This window comes from Acomys russatus, chromosome 5 (assembly GCF_903995435.1).
Source record: "Acomys russatus chromosome 5, mAcoRus1.1, whole genome shotgun sequence".
Classification (NCBI taxonomy): Eukaryota; Metazoa; Chordata; class Mammalia; order Rodentia; family Muridae; genus Acomys; species Acomys russatus.
The window spans coordinates 3,609,689-3,631,637 of record NC_067141.1 but is presented as its reverse complement, the minus strand read 5'-3'; the positions used below and the strand labels follow the sequence as shown (position 1 = coordinate 3,631,637).

At 44.8% G+C, this 21,949-nt stretch overlaps 1 protein-coding gene across 3 annotated transcripts in view; it reads right to left on the bottom strand.

Annotated features, from left to right (window-relative positions):
* Tnrc6a (trinucleotide repeat containing adaptor 6A) overlaps positions 1 to 21,949 on the bottom strand; it is a 162,979-nt gene that overhangs the window by 116,459 nt on the left and 24,571 nt on the right. For all 3 annotated transcript variants that reach the window (XM_051145181.1, XM_051145178.1, XM_051145183.1), the window contains exon 2: positions 17,682 to 17,807. In XM_051145181.1, the coding sequence (XP_051001138.1) occupies positions 17,682 to 17,761 (80 nt within the window). In that variant the 5' untranslated portion in view covers positions 17,762 to 17,807. The remainder of the gene's footprint in view (positions 1 to 17,681; positions 17,808 to 21,949) is intronic.

Genomic DNA, 21,949 nt, shown 5'->3' with positions numbered 1-21,949 from the left:
GGGAAATGCTGCCTCTGGTCTATAGATAAAGCCACTGAGGACTTGGAAGTCCCAGGAGTTTGCCCCTATGTGGTGGCAGGATGACCAGAGTTCTCCATCCTTCCTCTCTCTCCCCCTCCCCCCGCCCTCCCCCACCCCTTGTTTTTCCTAGACAGGGTTTCTCTGTGTAGCCTTGGCTGTCCTAGACTCACTTTATAGACCAGGCTTGCCTCGAACTCACAGACATCAGCTTGCCTCTGCCTCCCAGAGTTCTGGGATTAAAGGCGTGCGCCTGCCTTTCTTTCTTATTACCTTGTTGTCTACATGGGCTGGGAATGCAGAGGGAGAGATGGCGGGCTGATTCTAAGCCTGGCTGCCAGAGACCACACACACTTTCATCTGCTCTTTGGGAACCTGATCACTGCCACATAGCCAAGGCCAGGATAGCTTCTCAGGAGGAAATGCCTGCTAGAGTGAAGTCCGATTCCAGCAAGGCCGGGGCATCAACAGAGGTCAGCCTAGACTGACAGAGTCACTGTCCCCACCTGACCACAGATGCATGAAGAAATCCATTCCAGCCCGGAGAAACCACCTTGCTGACCCACAGACAAGCAATAACAATGACAAGCAACGAGGAGCAGTTTACGCCGTTAAGTTTTGGACTGGCTTTGGTTAGTAAGAGTGAATGGAAAGACGTCGATGAGTCAGTGCTAGAGTTGGGGCTCCTTCCACGTGTGTCTGTCTGTCCCTCCACACTGTTCTTTCAATACTGTTTCTCAGGAACAGTCATGAGGTTTCCACTTTATTTGGGGGATTTCCCGTGTCTTCATTACAACCACACTCACAGCTTACACCCAACGCGAATCAAATGGAATAAAGTTTTAAAATGCGTGCTGGGGGAGGCTGTGGAGACGGCATGGTGTGCATCTTCAAAACTAACATGGTGTCTGTTTGTAATGTCAGCACTGGTGAGGTGGAGACAGGTAGATTCCTGGAGCTCTTTGGCCTGCCAGCTTGGCCTAAAGCCCCAGGTGCCAATGAGAGACCCTGTCTCAGAAAACAAGGTAGACAACAGCTGAGGAGCAATATTCCTGAGGTTGGCTGGAGGTGTTCATATGCATGCACTCCTGGTACTTACACCCAATGCACACACATACCCACACATCATTATAGACATCTGTGTGTGCATACTGTGGTAGTGTGAATGTAATTGGCCTCCATCGGTCCACAGGGAGTGGCATATTAGGAGATGTGTGTCACTGTGAAGGCTCAGTGTGGGACTCAGTCCCCTTCTGTGGCTTCTCCAGCACCCTGTCTGCCTGCGTGCTGCCACGCTTCCCGCCATGATGGTAATGGACTAAGCCTCTGAAACTGTAAGCCAGCCCCAATGAAATGGTTTCCTTTAGAAGAGTCGCCTTGGGGGCTGGAGAGATGGCTCAGAGGTTAAGGGCACTGAAGGCTCTTCCAGAGGTCCTGAGTTCAATTCCCAGCAACCACATAGGGGCTCACAACTGTCTGTAATGTGATCTGATGCCTTCTCTGGCCTGCAGTTGTATATGCAGGCAGAGCACTGTATACATAATAAATAAATACATACATACATAACATACATAAATCTTAAAAAAATGAAGGAATTTCCACAACAAAAAAAGAGTTGCCTTGGTCATGGTGTTGCCTTGGTCATGGTGTCTCTTCGCAGCAATAACACCCCAACTAAGACACATACATATACACACGTGCACACACACTCATTTATAAGCACTACACATGCAAACATACACATATACATATGCATGCACGTGCACACATATATTATGTTGGCTTCTCATCCCCATCGGAATGCCCTTCCATCTCCAAGTCTTGCCCACTAATATTACAATCTAATCCTTCTTCTTTGGCTTGTCTGCACTTCTGTTTACCACCCTTGCCCCAGTCAAACACTTTCTCTATGACGCAAGACTCTGCCTGCTCACAGATCTCCACAAGACCCTGGAGAATAAATCCTTTTCAGGAATTCTCACAGCCTATCCTTCTGGGAGGGTTGTTGGCCAGGCACCATGCCCACATATCTCCTGACAGGCAGTCGCCTGCTTCTATTCACACCTTCTTCGAGAAAGAGGGAATTCAGCAGGCCTGAGCTGGCCAAATCCCTCAACAGTTCAAAGGAAGGACTTCTCCTTGCTCTGTTCCTGGGAGGTAATCCTGTTAGGCCTTGTAATATCTTATTTGATAAGAGTCTTAATCAGGAGGCTGGAGAGATGGCTCAGAGGTTAAGAGCACTGACTGCTCTTCCAGAGGTCCTGAGTTCAATTCCCAGCACCCACTAAGTGGCTCACAACCATCTATAATGTGATCTCATGCCTTCTTCTGGCCTGCAGGGGTACAAGCAGGCAGAGCACTGTACACATGATAAATAAATAAATCTTTAAAATAAAAAGGCATCTTAATCAGTTGTAGGGGGATCTAGTAGTTCATGTTGTGTGGTTTATGGTGGAGTCCTTGATGCTATATTAGGTTTACCCCGATCTAGAGACTAAAGACTGATAACTGGTCCCCAATAGAAAGCATGGATGCTGAGGCTTGGCTTAGCTGCCCTGGCCACATTAATTTGAGTTTTTGGGGTCACCTATCATCAACACTGGGGAAATGAAGTTCAGTAGCCTATGCCTGGGGCATCTCTCTCCCGAGCTAATTTTATATTTTTGGTTGTGTGTCTATCCTTTAACGGTTGAGCCATCTCTCCACCCCTCGCTACATTGTCATAAGCTGTCACTCTGAGGACAGTGGCTTCTCTGTGCTCTGCGAGCTCTCACAGCTAACCATCAAGTTGGAATGTCTTTTGGGGGACTCTCTGACCTATCACCCCTCTTTCTCCCATCTTGTTTCACCTTCTCCACTGGAGTAAATGAAACTGTTCTTCTACTTGTCTATGGACAAATGGCTCTGACCATCCCGGCATCATTTGTCATCCATCCACACTCTCTTCTAAGTGGTCCATTGACGGGTTTCTTTCATCTGAATTCAGTACTATCCATGGATGCGATGCTAGTGATAATGATTTGCTCCAGCTTGAATTTTTGCAAAGCTCTGCTCTGTGAGCACGTTTGCATGAGTGCAGCATCCCTCTGTTTGGCTTTATACGAATAAGGTGAAGGTTCCTTAACCAGTGCTTCTGCCACTAGTGGATAGGTAGACCCTACTGTATTGCTGTCACGTTACTTTCCAGCAGTTCTCTAGTCTCAGCTACTTAGATTGTTTGACCTTGATCTTTTAAACTAAGCACCAATAATGACTCCTGTGGAGAAGTCCTTAGGCACTTCTGTCATTGTTATCTTAAGTCAGATCTCTACATATCAAATTCTCAAAGAGAAATTTGGTCCCCAGATGTTGGTGCTACTGGGGAGGTGATGATGGAGACTTGAGGAGGCGGGGCAGAGTCAGCGTGGGAGGGCAGGCCTCGTGGGTTCTAATCCTCTGCAGGCTTCTGCTCCGCTGCTTCCTCACAGCCTCCTCATCTGCAAGCTATTCTAGCCGCTGTGTCCTCGCTTCCATGATGAGCCCAAATGATGCCTCCTCCCTTCAGGTGTTTTTTCCCCCCTCAGGGATGTCGTCACACAGCGACAGGAAAAGTAACCAATACAGGTGGTAAAGGGTGACGACCCTGGAAATATCAACAGAGCCTGGCGATTTGGAAAGAAGCAAGGGAGGAGAGAGCCAGACAGGAAGGAGACTAGCAGCCCCTGGCTCTTGTCTAAGCCCCAGAGAGAGCCGAAAGGCACCCAGGTCTGGCACTATTTAGTTGGGAGGGGGTTTGCTGTTACCATTGCCTTCCACAAACGACAGCAAACAAAAGAGGAACCCAAGGAAAACCAACCAGCCTGTGGGGACTGTGATGTGTCCGTCCAGGAGAGACACCCTGCTGTCTGCTTCCTCACTGCACCTAGTAAGCAGATATACTTTGAAGTCACCTAATAAGGCTGAGAAGGGAACACCAAGAGCCAAGCCTACTGGGGATGGGGTTTTTTGTTTGTTTGTTTTTCAAGACAGGGTTTCTCTGTGCAGCCTTGGCTGTCCTGGACTCCCTTTGTAGACCAGGCTGGCTTCGAACTCACAAAGATCCTCCTGCCTCTGCCTCCCAAATGCTTGGATTAAAGGCATGCGCCACCATGCCCGGCCCAGGGATGGGATTTAACTCAACTCAGAAGCAGGTCCCAGAAACTCTTTACCTCTTTCTCTTTGTTGCCTGCTCTTCCTGTCCCTGATGTAAAAGGGAACAAAATACAGTGTGCCAGCAAGCACAGCCATTTTTCTTCTATTTTTGTGGGCCAATAAATGTTTTCAGAAATTGGAAGTTCTTGGAACATTTAAATTTTCCAAAAGGCCATCCATAACAAAGATTAAAATGACATACATAAATAAATACGGAGTGCAGCAAGGCAAGCACCTTGTATCAGATTGTAGAAAGCATAGGAAATGCTAGAGAGTATAAGTTGGACAAATCATACTTGAAATTTTCATCAACGAGCTTGGAATTTAAAACCCCCAAAGAATCAATTTCAAAAAGAAAAAAACAAAAACAAAAAACCAAAGCTCAGATTGGCTAAAAAAAAAAAAAAAAAAAAAGTGAAAACCTGGGCTGGTGGAGCTAGAGAGATGGTGCAGGGGTAAAGGTACTTTCTAATCTTACAGAGGACCCAGCACAGTTTCCAGCAATCACACCAGGGGCTCATAGCTACCTGTAACTATGATCTTTTTTTATCTTTAACAGCACCTATACTCATGTGTACCCAAGTGTACACACACACACACACACACACACACACAGTTAAAATAAAAGCTTTATATAACCAACAACAATAACAACAAAATCCAGGGTGCAGGGCTAGAGCTATGGCTCAGTGATTGAGGACGTTTTCTGTTCTTACGGAGGACCTGGGTTTGATTTCCAGCACCCACCCACCCACTGACAATCCTCTGTAACTCCAGTTCCAGGAGACAGGACACCCTCTTTTGGTCTCTATTGGTACTGGACACACATGTGATACATGGACATACATGTAAGCAAAACATCCATACACATTCGGGGAAAAAAAACAGTTGGAGGGGCAATTCTTAAAAAAGCAAAGAGACAATAAAAGGTTCTGTGCTGGCCACACGAAGGAACTCGATGCCTGGAATTTGAGTTCAGTCCCTGAGACCCACATGGCACAGGGAAAGACCAGACCCCAATGTTCTCTGCACATTTGCTCCCACATACACCTAAAATAAAAAGAAATTGAAATCTAATAATTTCTAAAGTAAAGACTTAGCTTTTGCTTGGAAATAAAAGAACATGCCAAAGGTTTTTGGTGAGTTTGAGATTACATGTCTGAACAAAGACATAGCAGGGGGAAAAGGCAACTGAGTGTGTGGCTCTCGATATCAGATTCAGATGACGTTGGATCCAAGTCTGAAGAACACAACTGGGACAAACAGGGAAACTGAGTCAGGATGAAGCGGGTAGAACTCCAGTGAAGCTGAAAGAACACAGTGGCCAGCAGTTTCTAAGGACCAATTCCCAGCCTGTCAGTCAGTAAGGAAATTAAAAAGAAAGGTTTGGAGGATCTAAAGGTCTGTGTCTGTCTGTCTTACTTAATTACTTTGTAGCAGGGTCTTGTATAGTCCCACTGTTTACAGAGTGACTATATAGCCAAGGGTGAACTCTTGAACTCCTTTTTCCCCCTTCCAAGGCATGGTTAGCTGGTCTTGGACTCAGAGATCTGCCTGCCTCTGCCTCCCAAGTGCTGGGATTAAACATGGGTACCACTACCGCTATCTTTATCACCACCTCCACCACCAATGCCCAACTGACCTTGATCCCCCTGTCTCCACCTCTCAAGTGCTAAGATGACAGATGTGCGGCACCACACCCAGTTATGTGGACTGAGGATGGGATCCTGGGCTTCTGGCTTCCTGCATGCTAGGCAAGTCCTCAATGGACCGAGATACACCCCCCACTGCGGATTGCATCCATTCTGAGTGTGGATATTTTTAAAGGTCAACTTTGTCATTTTGTGTCAAGTGCTATAATATAAAACAGAAAACACATCTTTTATGGTCCTGTGGCATTTTATAGTAACAAAGGATATTAACAGTCTGCAAAGGAAATCTTAACAAGATCCCCAAAGCAGAAATGGCATAATTGACTTTCTGAGCACGATTCAAGAAGGAAAGAAGAAACAAAATGAAAGAGGAAGGGAGCTGGCTCAGGGGTCAAGAACACTCGTTGCTCTTACAGAAGACCCAGGCTTGAGTCCGCTTGCACGCAACTGTACACATTATAAAAATAAAAATAAATCCGAAGAAAGATAAATCTTGAATAATCATAAAACAGAGAGATAGCTCAAAAACATCACTAACAATACAAAATGTAAGTACTATTACAGAACAAATGGAAAATGATTTGTGAAACTTTTTACAGTTAAATTAATATATTTTTCTAGAAAAACACAAATAATTACCAGAATACCACATTCTGATTTTTATTTGATCATTTTTTAAAATGAGTGGTTTGTCTGCATATATGCATGCAGTGCCCATGAAAGCCAGAAGAGGGCATAGACTTCCTTGGAACTGGAGTTACACACTGTTGTGAGGCTGTGGGTGCTGGGAATTGAATCTGGGTTCTCTGTAAGAGCAGCCAGTGCTCTTAACCACTGGGTCATTTTTTTTTTTAAGAGTAAGGAAGGAACATTTATTGAGAAGTAAAGAAATAACTTGCTATAGCCATGAGGGCACTCAAAATGAGTTGCCCTTAAATTTTATTTATACACTACAACTACTACTAGTGATATATTTTAATAATAATAATAATAATAATAATAATAATAATAATAATAATAATAATAATAACAACTATTATTATTATTATCATCATCATCATCTCACACATCCTTTCCTTTTCCTTGTGCTTGTGTGTATGGGGTCCATGCATGTATATGTATGGGTGTGGGTGGGTGGGTTACAGACATGTGGAGGCCACAGGTTGATATTGAGGTCCTTTTCTTGACAGCTCTCCACCGTCATATTTCGGCCCCAGGCTTTCCCAGTTTGGAGAGTCTACCTAGTCTGTTTGGGGCAAGAAACCAGTCTCCTGCACTTCGGGATTACAGGCAGGCAGCCGCCATGCCCGCCCTGAATTCAGTGCTGGGCATTCGAATGCCCGGCCTCACGCTTGCGTGGTAAGGACTGCATTTGCAGGCTTACCCCTTTACCTCATGTTCACTATTACATAATAAAACAGTTAAGATGACGGTTTTCCCTCTGATTTCAGAGCTGTCTACATCTTTTCAGTTTTGAAAGCTCCATGTTTCTTATCGTCTTCTACAGAAACAGAAATCACAGATCTAGTTTCCTCAAGGGATGGGCTGTCTTCCCCTTCCTTCCTCCTTCTCCCCCCCCCCCAAGGATCTGTCTATGTGCTCTGGTTGGCCTTGAACCTGGGGTCTTCATGCCTCAGCTTCTGGGAGCTAGATTTACAAGTGAGCACTACTGTGCCTGGCCTTGGATGATTTTTTTTCAAGACTTGTAAGTATTTTGATTTCTTTTTTTTTTTTTTTTTTTAATTTATTTATTTATTTATTTATTTATTTATTTATTTTATTAATTTATTCTTGTTACATCTCAATGTTTATCCCATCCCTTGTATCCTCCCATTCCTCCCCCCCCCCCCATTTTCCCATTATTCCCCCCCCTATGACTGTTCCTGAGGGGATTACCTCCCCCTATATATTCTCATAGGGTATCAAGTCTCTTCTTGGCTACTTGCTGTCCTTCCTCTGAGTGCCACCAGGTCTCCCCCTCCAGGGGACATGGTCAAATGTGAGGCACCAGAGTACGTGAGAAAGTCATATCACACTCTCAACTCAACTGTGGAGAATATTCTGACCATTGGCTAGATCTGGGAAGGGGTTTAAAGTTTACCTCCTGTATTGTCCTTGGCTGGTGTCTTAGTTTGAGCGGGACCCCTGGGCCCAAATCTGCCTATCATATTGATTTCTTAAAAAATAATTAATTAGCCAGGTGTTGTGGCTCACGCCTTTAATCCCAGCACTCGGGAGGTAGAGGTGGGTGGATTGCTGTGAGTTTGAAGCCAGCCTGGTCTACAAAGCGAGTCCAGGACGCCTAAGATACCATAGAGAAACCTTGTCTCAAATAACCAAAATTAGTTAATCAATTTAAAAATTCTTGAGGGCCAGGAAGGTTAAGGTGCCCTTGATGACCTAAGTTTGAATCCCAGTCCCACAGGGTGGCAGGAAAGAACACAGTGCTGCTGTGGCACATGTGTTGCCCGCCTGTGAACGCTCATGTGCATGCATGCGTGCACACACACACACAATTAAAAATTAAAGTAATATAATTTGTTATTCGCTTCTGTCCAGTACCTGACGCTATAGCTTCTGCCTAGCGAACCACTTGGCTCGCACTTGTCCTCACCTGGCTCGATGTTTAGCACATGTTCTGTATGTTTGAGGAGCATGTACACTGTTGCGTGTACCTGCCATTTAGAATTTGTTAACGCCATTATTTAAATCTTCACATTATTGTATTTGATCCTCTCTGGCTGAGAAGAGTTGATCTCTTGCTTGGTTTTTGATATTTCTATGGGATGACGCTTTGCTCTTTGTCTCAGTTTTGCTTGAAGCTTGGGAGGCAGTCACCTCGATAGCCCCTAACAAAACACTCTAAGGCATAGGCTATGAGTCCCAAAGATTTTTAGAATGTAAAACATGGACTTTCACCTAAAGAGATTTAGGTTTTTAAATATTTACTTTTAGTGTTACTACTGTGTATTATGGTGTGTGTGTGCCATGTGTGTATGTATAGGTGTGTGGGTGTACAGGTGTGTGTGTGTATGTGTGTGTGTATAGGTATGTGTGTGTATAGGTATGTGTGTGTATGTGTGTATATAAGTGTGTGTATAGGTGTGTGTGTATAGATGTGTGTGTATAGGTGTGTGTGTGCCATGGTGTGTGTGTGTATAGGTGTGTGTGTGCCATGGTGTGTGTATGTATAGGTGTGTGTGTGCCATGGTGTGTGTGTGTATAGGTGAGTGTGTGTGCCATGGTGCGTGTATATAGATGTGTGTGTATAGGCGTGTGTGCCCTGGTGTGTGTGTGCCATGGTGTGTGTGTGCCATGGTGTGTGTGTATATAGGTGTGTATGTATAGGTGTGTGTGTGCCATGGTGTGTGTGTGTATAGGTGAGTGTGTGTGCCCTGGTGTGTGTGTGCCATGGTGTGTGTGTATATAGGTGTGTATGTATAGGTGTGTATGCCATGGTGTTGTGTGAGGTGTGTTGGTGTGTGTGCCCTGGTGTGTGTGTGTATAGGTGTGTATGTGTATAGGTGTGAGTATATATAGGTGTGTGTGTGTGACATGGTGTGTAGGTGCAGGTCAGGGACTGCAGGACTTGGCCTTCTCCTCCATGTCGGTTCTAGGGATGGAACTCGCCATCCATCTTTGAAATGAGTGCCTTTACCTACTGAGCTCCCTTGCTTGCCCTAACTAGGTTTTAAAACATTCTAAGTGCTCTAAAAACATGCCAGAGACTACTTACCAGAAAATTAAACCATGTGTGTGCTTTTACATGTTCCTACGTTTTCTTTCTTTTTGTCTATGTCTGAGAATAGCAAGAACTATTAGCTTCAGAGGTTGGATTCAGTAGTGCTGAAGTCAAAATAATAACCACCTGAAATGGCGCTAGTGTTCGTCCAGGTACTCACTAGCTTGTTTGGCTTAAGGCGCAGGGGGTCAAACCATCTGCACATATCAGGCGAGCCCTGCCAGAGGGCTGTCGTTGAGAATTGTGCTGCCTCTTTGATGTCTCAAGCTACACTTGGCATTGGAGTGGCTCCTTCTCACCAATCCAGTATAATGGACTCAGCCAGTGTATAAGCTGTGTACGTGTTCCTGGGCCCAAGAACAGACTCGGTGCATCTTCGGGTTTCTGTGTGAGTGTGTGCCTGTTTGTGGGTCCTCATCCAGGTGTTTGTGTGTCTGCACGTGGAGACCAGTGGAGGAGAGCAGATCAGCAAGCCCGGGTCCCCACTTGTCTCCTCCTCCCCTGTAACAGGGTTTCTTCCTTTCTTTCTTCTTCCTTTCTTTTTTTCTTCCTTTCTGTGAATGAGTGTAAGTCTATGTAGTACATGTGTGCCTGGTATCCACAGAAATCAGAACCATAGCGTTTCTGAGTTCCTGATACTAAAGTTACAAACGATGGTGAGCCATCCTGTGGGTGCTGGGAATGGCACCCAGATCCTCTGCAAGAGCCGCCAGTGCTCTTAACTGCTGAGCCACAGCTCCAGCTTCTGTGCAGGTTTTTTGTATGGGTTCTGGACATCGAACTCAGGTCTTTAATTACAATAAAATGAAGCAAATCCTTAAAAAGCATCGTTTTCGAGCCATCTTTGCCAAGCATCCAGGAAGATTACTTTATTGTCAACAGTGCGATCTCTAGTATGCGATATCAGCTGTCTAACAGGCTCTTTTGAAAGCCCAGTGCCCAATATGTAAAGAGCAGCAGCTCCCAGGCTTGCTCTAGCAGCAGAAACGGTGGGGGATCACAGTTAGAGATGTTTAGAAAACAGAATGGCACTTTTTTGGGCAATATCTATATTTAGGATATTTTGCATTTATTTTTTGTGCTCCTGTGTGTATGCGTGTGGGCTCATGCACCATGGCACGCGTGTGGAGGTCGGGGAACAGCTTATAGCTGTTGGCTCTCTCTTTCCTCCATGTGGGTTCCATGGCCTGAGCTCAGGTTGGCGGGCTTGGCAGCAAGTACTTTTACCCACTGTGCCATTTCACCAGCCAATATCTGTTGTTTTCATCTCTGTCAGTGCTGTGCTTTTTCACTAATAGGTACCTGTGAATGTTACCATAACGGGGGGGGGGGGGCATTATATTCTCTATAGTGAAATAATACTCCATCTAGAATGCTTTGTGTACGTGTCGCCTTCCCTCCACCACTGATGCTGTTTTCTGTTTCGCTTGCTTTTGTATTCTGGTTATTTTCGACAGCCTTTGTCTCCCTTCTGAGAAGCCCTGGTTTACTTTGCATCAGGGAGGCCTGGAAGCACTACAGAGCTAACTATAAAAGGATCTAGACTGCCAGGCTTTGTCTGTGTTGTTCCACTGGGTGGCCTCAGGGCATTTTGTCCTTCCTGAGGCCACCAGCCTCCGCCTGTCGTTTGCAGCATGAGTCATTACTGTCCTTGGGCGGACAGCGTTCTATTTGTTATAATTTGTCCATTTGCGCCTTACAGCAGCCACAGTCCTGACTGAGGAAAATGCGGCTTCAACTCTGCAAACATTTCCAAGAAGCCCTGAGTTCGGGATGCTTTTCGGTGGAGTTCCAGATGATTCTCTGGCCTCTTCTAATTTATTATCATTCTTGGCTAATTTATTTAACCAGTGTTAGGAGAGGTTAGGGTAATTTTAAGTAAGAATTAAATGCATCCATGCATGTCCTGTTGACATTACTAGCCACTTCCCGGTCTCTATCCCTACTGCAAGACAAAGGCTATGTTGTTTGGTCCTGTTACGCAATTACCATTTATCAACACATACATTTAAGCAACGGAAAAAGAGAAGGCTGAAGGAAGAGAACGAACAGTGGGCCTGGACCTGGGAGATGGACCAGGAACCACTACTGTGCTCAGTGCTGAGCGTGAGGACCTAGGAGATGGACCAGGAACCACTACTGTGCTCAGTGCTGAGCGTGAGGACCTAGGAGATGGACCGCGCTCAGTGCTGAGCGTGAGGGCCTGGAAGATGGACCAGGAACCACTACTGCGCTCAGTGCTGAGCGTGAGGACCTGGGAGATGGACCGCGCTCAGTGCTGAGCGTGAGGACCTGAAAGATGGACCGGGAACGACTACCACGCTCGGTGCTAAGCATGAGGGCCGGGTGCCAGTGGTCCTGTGGCTTAGAGCTTCTGAAGCAGTAGCAGCTTGGGATGTGTTCCCTGGCTGCTAGCCAAGCACTGGTGGCAAAAAGCTTTGTAAATTAGTTTTGATCGCTGCCTGGCATGTCCCATTTTCAGCTTATAGAGAGGCCACCGTGTAATTTGTATATCGTCTCTTTGAAGAATTACTTTTGACATTCACATTAAATATTGTGCCATGTGATAACTTATTTAGCCACTTTATAATGTGTGTGGCAATTAATTCTATTTAATTGGGCTCTTTGTTCATCTTTCTGCTTCTGTCATGACTTCCCTTTTCTTAAGTTCTTTCTTCTAAGTTAATTTTAATTATATGAGTAATACTTAAAGGCTTAACTTATCAGATTCAGGTTGGTCTGGGTTGTCTTTCTCCCTTCACAGAAGTACAGAGGTAGCCACTCCCTACCGTGTGTGTGTGTGTGTCTGTGTGTGTGTGTGTGTGTGTAAACACCATACCTGTGTTGAGTGTAGAGATCAGAGGTTGACTCTCTTAGTTTGCTTTCTATTGCTGTGAAAAAGATCAGAACCAGAAGAGACTTGAAAAGGAAAGGGTGTGTTCACCATACACGTCCCTAGGGCAGTTCATTATTTGAAGGAAGCCAAACTCAGAAACCTAGAGGCAGGACCTGTAACAGAGACTATGAAAGAACCCTTCTTTTTAAAAAAATTTTTTTTATTTAATTTTAATTTATGTGTGTTGGTGTGAGGGTGTCAGATCTTGGAGTTACAGACAGTTGTGAGCTGCCATGTGGGTGCTGGGAGTTGAACCAGGGTCCTCTGGAAGAGCAAGCAGTATTCTTAACCACTGAGCTATCTCTCTTATTGGCTTGGTTCCCCATGGCTTGTGCAGCCTGCTTCCTTAGGGCTACCCCAGCGGCCCCCCACATCAATCATTAATCAATAAAATGCTCCACTGACTTACCTACAGGCCAGTCTGACAGAAATGGTCTCTCATTTTCTCAACTAATAGACTCTGCTTGTGGGGATGAAAATTAGGCCAGCCACCATGGCCAGTCCCACAGAGGAAAGTGGACAGTGTTTAAAAGGCCAACAAATAGTTTTCCATAGAATAAAAGAATATATCAAAGATAAATAAATTAAAAGCGTGGAAAATCACATTTTAGCTGAATCGTGCCATTGAGATTCTGCTAATGGCTATTAGTGCTCATCGTCAACAACTTGACAGAATCCAGACTCAGCTAGGAGATGGGCCTCTGGTACCCTGTGTGTGGGATCACCATGCTTACTGATGTGGGAGAGCCCTCTTAGCTGTGGGCGGGGCCACTCTCTGGTTAGAGGAGCCTTTGCAGCAGGAAAAAGATCACTAGGATGGCCCTCGTACTCTCCTCTGACTGTGGACATAACATGACCAGCAGCTTCAAGCTCCCACAGCCATGACTTCCCCACTATGAAGGACTGTGAACTGTGAGCTGAAAGAAATCCTTTCTCCCTTAAATTTCCCTTTTCTGAGTTTCGTTTGTTTGTTTTTAAGTCACAGCAACAGAAAAGAAACCAAGACACCGCCCAGTTAGAGTTGGGTACGTTCGCGCTCCAGCATCTTCCAAGTTTATCAAGAGGCCTTGCCAGTTCACAATTATGGAATGGACTGTCGTAATCGTTTACGTTTGGCGTTGGAGAGTTTTCAGTTAGCTATGAGGAGCGTGTTCCTGCCGTGCCAGATGGCGCTCCAGAAATGCAGACTCATCGGGATCTCCGAACAGGAGGGAGACTGCTGTTTCCCTTTACTGCTTCGTCCCCGTACGATGTATACTCAAAATATCTGCGTGGCTTTCAGGAGCAGACTAGAAAGATACGGCTGCTAAAACTGTTCAGTGTGGACGTACAGTGAATGCGGTGACTCACCACCAATGTATGGAACCTGTGAAAGGAGTGCCAGGCAGTGAACGTGGCCATGTTGGGACTATGCCAACATTTGTTGCTTGAATTGTGCACAGATTTCACAAAGACTCATGGGGCCGTCACTTCCAATGCAAGATTTTCTTCAAACAAAACAACAAAACAAAACAAAAAAAAAAACAAACAACAACAACAAAACCAAAAACATGCTTCATGATCAAAGACAGAAAATGACAATGATTTCTGAGGGTTTTTTCATCAGTGAAGAAGATAAACCTGAAGCTCACAATGGAAGAAAAACTTGTCCTTTTGCCCTATCTAGAAAAGGATTGGAATTTATATTAAAATCTAACTTTTGTCAAGCGTGGTGGCGCATGCCTTTAATCCCAGCACTCGGAAGGCAAAGGCAGGTGGATCACTGTGAATTTGAGGCCAGCCTGTCTACACAACGAGTCCAGGACAGCCAAGGCTAACACAGAGAAACCTGTCTTGAAAAACAAAAACAAAAACAAAAAAATCTAACTTTCATGATGCAAGCCGGCAACTATTTTGTGCATTTTATTTTATTTTGTTTTTTTCGAGACAGTATTTCTCTGCATAGTCTTGACTATCCTGGACTCACTTTGTAGACCAGGCTGGCCTCGAACTCACAGTGATCCTCCTGCTTCTGCCTCCCGAGTGCTGGGATTAAAGGCGTGCGCCACCACCGCTTGGCTATATTTGGTGCATTTTCAAACACAAATCCAGGGCTGGAGGATGACTCGGTGATTAAGAGCACTGGCTGCTCTCCTGAAGACCCAGACTCCCAGAACCCACATCGCAGCTCACAATAATCTGTAACAGGTCTAGGGGATCCACCACCCTCTTCTGTCCCCCACAGGTACTGCACACATGTGGGGCACAAAGAGACATGAGGGCAAAATACCCATACACATAGAGTAAATAAATACATCTTTTTAAAAAACTATGAAGCTATATGCAAAAAATACTTTCAGTGGTAATCATCCACAGCATGTACATTTTCTGCAAAATCTACAAGAGAAGCCAACATATTGCTGGCAGTAACAGGCTTGAGTTATTTTTCAGTGTATATAAATCCTGCATTCACAACGCAGAGAGAGTGGATTGACATGGTTTGGACAAAAGCAGTTTAAAAACTGCTGAGTGGACAAGCTTTTGCTTCAAGGTCAAAAGATGTGACAAAGATGAGCTACAAAGTTCACTGTGGAGGAGACGCATGCTGGAAAGCAAAAGCTCTGGTCTTCTTGGGGGACCCCAGTAGACGGTTAGCATCACAACTGAACCGCGCTTTAAGAGTTAAAAGAAAAAAATCACGTTGGGTTTCAAATACTTAAAAGAAGAACGGAGAGGAACGCACCACTGGATAATTTTTATATTGGTCACATGCTGACATGGTATTTTAGAGGCGCCGGATTCAATAAAATGTTAAATTAATTTCATGTGTTTCTATCATTAAATGAAAACACAGCTACCAAAACACTTGAAAGTTACATGTGCCATAGCTCTGACTCAGTGGTATAACATGCTGAAGGCCCTGGGTTTGATCCTTATCACAGATAGATAGATAGATAGATAGACAGACAGACAAATAAAATGGCTTATGTTTTTATTTTATTCCCCAGTACAAAGCTAGAACCACTTTCCTTGTTATGAATACCTCTCCTCCTGGGAGAATCATCTCCTGAGATTAGGTTTAACAAGAGCGCAGTGAAAGGCACCTGACTTCCCTCCCCAAACTGAAGGATCTGCTCAGAGCCACGCTTCTAGCCATGGGCCTGAGCCAACGGATGCTGACTCCTGGGACTTTGACTCTGCAGCAAGTACACCCGTGACAGTGTGATCCAGAGTCTAAGTGAATAGTGCTGCCACCGATGGGGGTGGACAGCGGAGAATCAAGCAGAATTTCTGGTCCTGATGCGTGGCTAAGAAGACACGCCCAGCCCCAAAGTCCAGTGAGATAGGAAAGCCTCCACAGGGAACAGCTACCATTGAAAATTAAGGGTGGGTCACACAGTGGTACCCAAGGCGGGCAGACAGAGGTGCAGGCACAGGTTAGGGTTGTATGCCTGCCCTGATCAGCAGTGCTGAGAAAACATCATCTTGAGTGAGTACCTAAGCTAATTAATGACTAAGACTCTCAGGAGCCATTGTTGTCATGGCAACCAAGAAAGGACTAGTGGGGATTTGTAGAGACAGACAAAGGGAAAGGAGCAACAAGTGTTAGCTCCTCCTTCTTTCCCTCCAGCCTAGGTGCATGGAGATGGGTGCTCCCTATTCCTACCTCCCATGTCGCCCAGGCCAAGTAGCAGTATGGGTGGGATGGACTCTGTCCCTATTCAAGAAAGACTTTGAAGTTTGGGTGCTCCGTCTCTCTGACTATATTTAGGTTTGAATAAGAATTCAGGCTTGTGACTGGCTTTCTGCCCCAGAGTTCCAAAGTCACTTCCCCTCTTTCCCCTACCTAAACCCTTGTTCCAACACCTTGTATGAACATTCTTCTCCCTTGGGGAGCAGCCACACACCTGCCGCAAAATTCCTTGACCCCTTGGTGCCTGGCTGCCTGCCTAAAATATTCCTTTGTAGGCTGGGTGTGGTGGCACACGCCTTTAATCCCAGTACTCGGGAGGCAGAGGCAGGCGGATTGCTGTGAGTTTGAGGTCAGCCTGGTCTACAAAGTAAGTCCAGACAGCCAAGGCTACACAGAGAAACCCTGTCTTGAAAAACCATAAAAAAAGAAAAATTCCTTTGTACATTCTGTCTTTGCTACACTGTGTGCCTGCGGGGGGAGGGGGATATCAGGAGAGCCAAAGTCACAGCCATCAGCTCAGGCAAGTCCCCTATAGTGTTCACCAGGCCTGGAAATATCTCAAACAAACCTAGTCAGTTTCAATCGACAAGTATAGTCCTTTTTATAAGCTTTCACCTTAATCAATAGTGTTGAATCACATCATTTTCTCCTAAGCTTTCTCTCCCATTAGCTTTTCCAAGAGACTGGCTCATTTGGCGACCTTGTTCTGACTGAATTTCAGAGGGACAAGGATGTTTGTTTAGTTCACGTGCTGTGTCCCAACTGCTTGGCAAAAGTGGGTTCTCAACAAATAGTCACTGACTAGATAGAAAAAGTGATAATTCTGTCTCTTAAGAGATACGGGTACGTATTATCAACGGCTGACATTGGGGCCTACGCTTAACACTCAGGCTATATCTCACAGCAACTGAGGTGGGTTTTGTTTGCCAATACTTGGCTTAAAAAATTCCTTCACAGAAGCAAATGGAAATATATGAAACCGGAGCTCCCTTCTCTTCCCATTTTGATGGGCTTTCTGTTCCGTCTGTCCTGCAGCATTCCTAACAGTGGCCAACGTTATCAGCCATTAACCAGCAGACGGCCCCTCTAGCCAGCCTTCCGTCTTCAGTTCCCTCCTGGATCTCCAGTGGAGCCTCCTAGTTGAGCTCCCTGATTCTCTTCCCCCTTGACCTCCCCACGCATGCACGGCAAGCAACCACTGCTGTTCATGACACTGTGAGTGGCATTGGTGAGGCCATGGGTAGCAGGATGGCCAGATGAATTACTGTCAAGCTGTTTGGAGATGGACATGTGTGGATGGCCAGAGAAAAACCACCTTCAGGAGGGGATGCCTGCCTCGGGGGTATGGGTATTAGTTGGTGTCTTTGAGTCTTAGGAGCTGAACCTCAAATCTTTGATTTCAGCTCTACCCAGCCTGTCAGGGCTGTGAGCGGCTGCTCCTTCCATTTACTCAGTGGCCATCAGACACCTCAGGCTGCAAGGTCTGATCCATACCCCATCTCACCCCCTCCCCCGCTGTAAAACAATTACCTGTTCCATTCCTCAGGCAGTGGGGTGTCTTGAGATCCAGGACACCTGGCTTCTAGGCCAGGCTCTGCCACTAGCTGCATGACTTCAGGCAAGTCACATCACCTCTCCGGACCTCAGTTTCCACACCTGAGAAATGAAGGGATTGCAGATCAGTTTGCTACTGAACAACCCTCCCCCACCTCAAATGCCCAAGTGCATTCCCATATGAAACCCGTGCACCACACACAACTCCTGGTGCAACTTCTCCCTATACCCCTCTCCTTCAAGAAAGCCTACTATAACCATGGGGAGGATAAAGAAAATGTGGGTGGTTTCAGTACTAGTTAAAAAATAACGGCACCTAGCCAAGCGTTGGTGGCACATACCTTTAATCCCAGCACTCAGGAGGCAGAGGCAGGTGGATCACTGTGAGTTCGAGGCCAGCCTGGTCTACAGAGTGAGTCTAGGCCAGCCAAGGCTACACAGAGAAACCCTCTCTTGAAAAAAACCAAAAACCAAACAAACAAATACAACCCCCCCAAAAAAAACCCAAAAAACCTCCTTTGGTCTGGGGCTCTTGCTAAGAGTAGGAGCACTCAACACTAGAAAACAAAACAAACCCCTCAAACTTAGTGTGTATATATATATATATATATATATATATATATATATATATATATATATATAGAGAGAGAGAGAGAGAGAGAGAGAGAGAGAGAGAGAGAGAGAGAGAACAATTTGGGGAGGAGACACTTGGGAGCTGCTGAGCTGCAGAGCATGACCACAGGTTTTGGGGGTCTCAGGGCAGACAGCTGGGTGCAGTGGATAAGAGCCTGGGCTTCAGAATTGGACCACTCAGTCTAGGCTCCTAGCTGCCAAGTGAGTGATAGCTTAATACCAGTGTTAAAGAGAAGCTTGATACAAGGCCCCTGCCTCAGTTTCTTTTCTCGTTGCTGTGATAAAATATGTGAGCACCGTGATGGCGTCACAGCGGCAGAAGCCTGAGGGAGCTGGTCAGGCTGTATCCACAGTTAAGCCGAGAGATGGCCCAGTATGGGGACACACACTTTTAACCCCAGCAACTGTGGAGGCAGAGGCAGGTGGATCTCTAAGAGTTCATTCAAAGCTAGCTTGGTCTACATAATGAATTCCAGGTCAGCTAAGGCTATATAGTAAGACCTTGTCTCCAACAAAATAAAACAAAAAGAAAAAAATACAACAACAACAAATCTACTAGCCACACAGCCCCTAAATGCAAACCAGTGATGGCAGAGCATGCGCAGTGAAGAGACACAAAACTGCATCCATGATGCGGTCACACAAGATAGTCCCACGTCTCCAGTGGGGTCATTTTCATGGCTTATTTGGGTTCATTTGAGACTCTGTCGCAGAACTCAGCTTGTCTGGGTCATAGGCTTCGTGGGTCACCTTATGCAGTTAACAATGCTGATGAAAAGCTGACAGCCCATGATGTCCCGAGCTGAGCTCTTGTGCCCTCGGGGATAAAATAACTAGTAACCAATCATTTTAACGGTCAACTAACCAATCATGTTTCTACTAAGTTCTGTTTCTGTAAGAGTATAAAAGACCCAAGCTTTGCTTATTCGGGGTCTCCAGCTCAATAGAGCTTGGTAGACCCCATGGCGATGGATCAATAAAGCATCCCTTGCTGATTGCATTGGACTGGACTCTCGTGTCCCACTGGGCTCCAGGAACTGGGGCTTAGGCTCCAGGTCTTACACTGACAGCTGCAGAACTGAGTTGTCTCTAAGGTCCTGCCTAACATCAGGCTGATGGACCTTGCCCGATGCTACCCTACCTCGTTCTTTTTTTCTATACTACTGTCTGAAGAGGAATGCCACTTAGCTCTGCCCATGAATTGAGCCATCAGAAGTTAAATCTTTTAGATGTTATCTTCTTGAAGAAAGAATATCACTTTGTAAAAAATTAATTAAGGTGCAGGAGAAATGACTCAGCAGTTCAGAGTGGGTCTGGGGGAGAGGGCAGGGTGTGTGTATGGGGTGGGGGTGAACTGTGGGCGGAGGCTCCAGTCAGGATGTATTTGTATGAGAGAAGAATAAAGAAAAAGAAAGAAGAAGGAGCATTGGCTGCTCTTCTAGAGCACCTAGATTTAATCCCCAGCATAAAGGGGCTTACACAACCATCTGCAACTCCAGCTCCAGAGGATCCAATCCCATCTCATGGCACAGACGTCCATGCAGGCATAGTTTAATGTAAATAACTCATTCATTTTAAAACATTTTAAATATTTAGTTAGCAGTTTGTTTGTTTGCTTGTTTTGTTTTGTTTTCCTTCCAAGACAGGGTTTCTCTGTGTAGATCTGGCTGTCCTGGAACCCCCTCTGTAGACCAGGCTAGCCTCAAATTCACTCTGTACACCAGAGAACTCAGAGATCTGCCTGCCTCTGCCTCCTGAATGCTGGCATCAAAGGCATGCGACACCACCAACAGGTGCACTTTTTAAAATTTGAAACAAAACAGTGATAAGAGCTCATGTGGGGCACATGACTATAACTGCAGCACCGAAGAAGCTGAGGCAGGAGGATGGTGTTCTAGGGAGAACTGTGCTAACTTATCTGGAAAAACAAAACAAAAAAGCTTGCAGCAAAACTAATCAACATAAAAATGCAGAGGATGGCACACCAGATGTATTCACATGAATGACTAAAGGACTGAATGACTACTTGCCAAAATTGAGTCAAGATCAGATAAACAAGCTAAATAGTCCCATTTCCCCTATGGAAATAGAAGCAATCATTGATAGTCTCCCAACCAAAAAAAAAAAAAAAAAAAAAAAAAGCCCAGGGCCAGATAGTTTCAGTGCAGAATTCTACCAGACCTTCAAGGATAAGCTAATGCTGATCTCTTCAAGCTACTCCAAAAGAGAGAAATGTATGGAACATTACCAAATTCTTTCTATGAGGCCATAGTCACATTGATACCTAAACCTCACGAAGACCCAACAAAGAAAGAGAATTTCAGACCAATTTCTCTTATGAACATTGATGCAAAAATACTCAATAAAATACTTGCAGAACAAATACAAGAACACATCAAGGATATCATTCACCACGACCAGGTATGCTTCATTCCAGGCATGCAGGGATGGTTTAATATACGGAAATCCATCAATGTAATCCACCATATAAACAAACTGAAAGTAAAAAGCCCCTTGATCATCTCCTTAGATGCAGAGAAAGCATTTGATAAAATCCAACACCCATTCATGTTTAAAGCTTTGGAGAGATCAGGGATACAAGGTACATACCTAAACATAATAAAGGCTTTATACAGCAAGCCAATAGCCAAAATCAAATTAAATGGAGAGATACTCAAGGAAATTCCTCTAAAATCGGTGACCAGGCAAGGCTGCCCACTCTCTCCATATTTCTTCAATATAGTACTGGAAGTTCTAGCCAGAGCAATACGACAACAAAAGGAGATCAAGGGTATCCAAATGGGAAAGGAGGAAGTCAAATTATCCCTATTTGCAGATGATATGATAGTGTACATAAGTGACCCTCAAAATTCCACCAGAAAACTCCTACAGCTGATAAACACCTTCAGCAAATTGGCTGGATACAAAATTAACTCAAAAAAGTCAGTAGGCTTCCTATATACAAAGGACATCCGTGCAGAGGAAGAAATTAGGAAAACTACACCCTTTGCGATAGCCTCAAGCAATATAAAATATCTAGGAGTAACTCTAACCAAGCAGGTGAAAGACTTGTTCGAAAAAAAATTTCAAATTTCTGAAGAAAGAGATTGAAGATGACATCAGAAGATGGAAAGATCTCCCTTGTTCATAGATTGGGAGAATTAACATAGTAAAAATGGCCATCCTACCAAAAGCAATTTACAGATTCAATGCAATTCCTATCAAAATACCAACACAATTTTTTAAAGACATTGAAAGTTTAATTCTCAACTTCATATGGAAAAACAAAAAACCCAGAATAGCTAAAACAATCTTGTACAATAAAAGATCCTCTGGAGGAATCTCCATACCCAATCTCAAGCTGTACTATAGAGCAACAGTAATTAAAACAGCATGGTACTGGCACAGCAACAGGCTGGTTGATGAATGGAATCGAATTGAAGACCCAGAAATGAATCCACACACATATGGTTACTTGATTTTTGACAAAGAAGCCAAATCTATTCAATGGAAAAATGATAGCATCTTCAACAAATGGTGCTGGTCTAACTGGATGTCCATGTGTGAAAAAATGCAATTAGACTCATATTTGTCACCATGCACAAAACTCA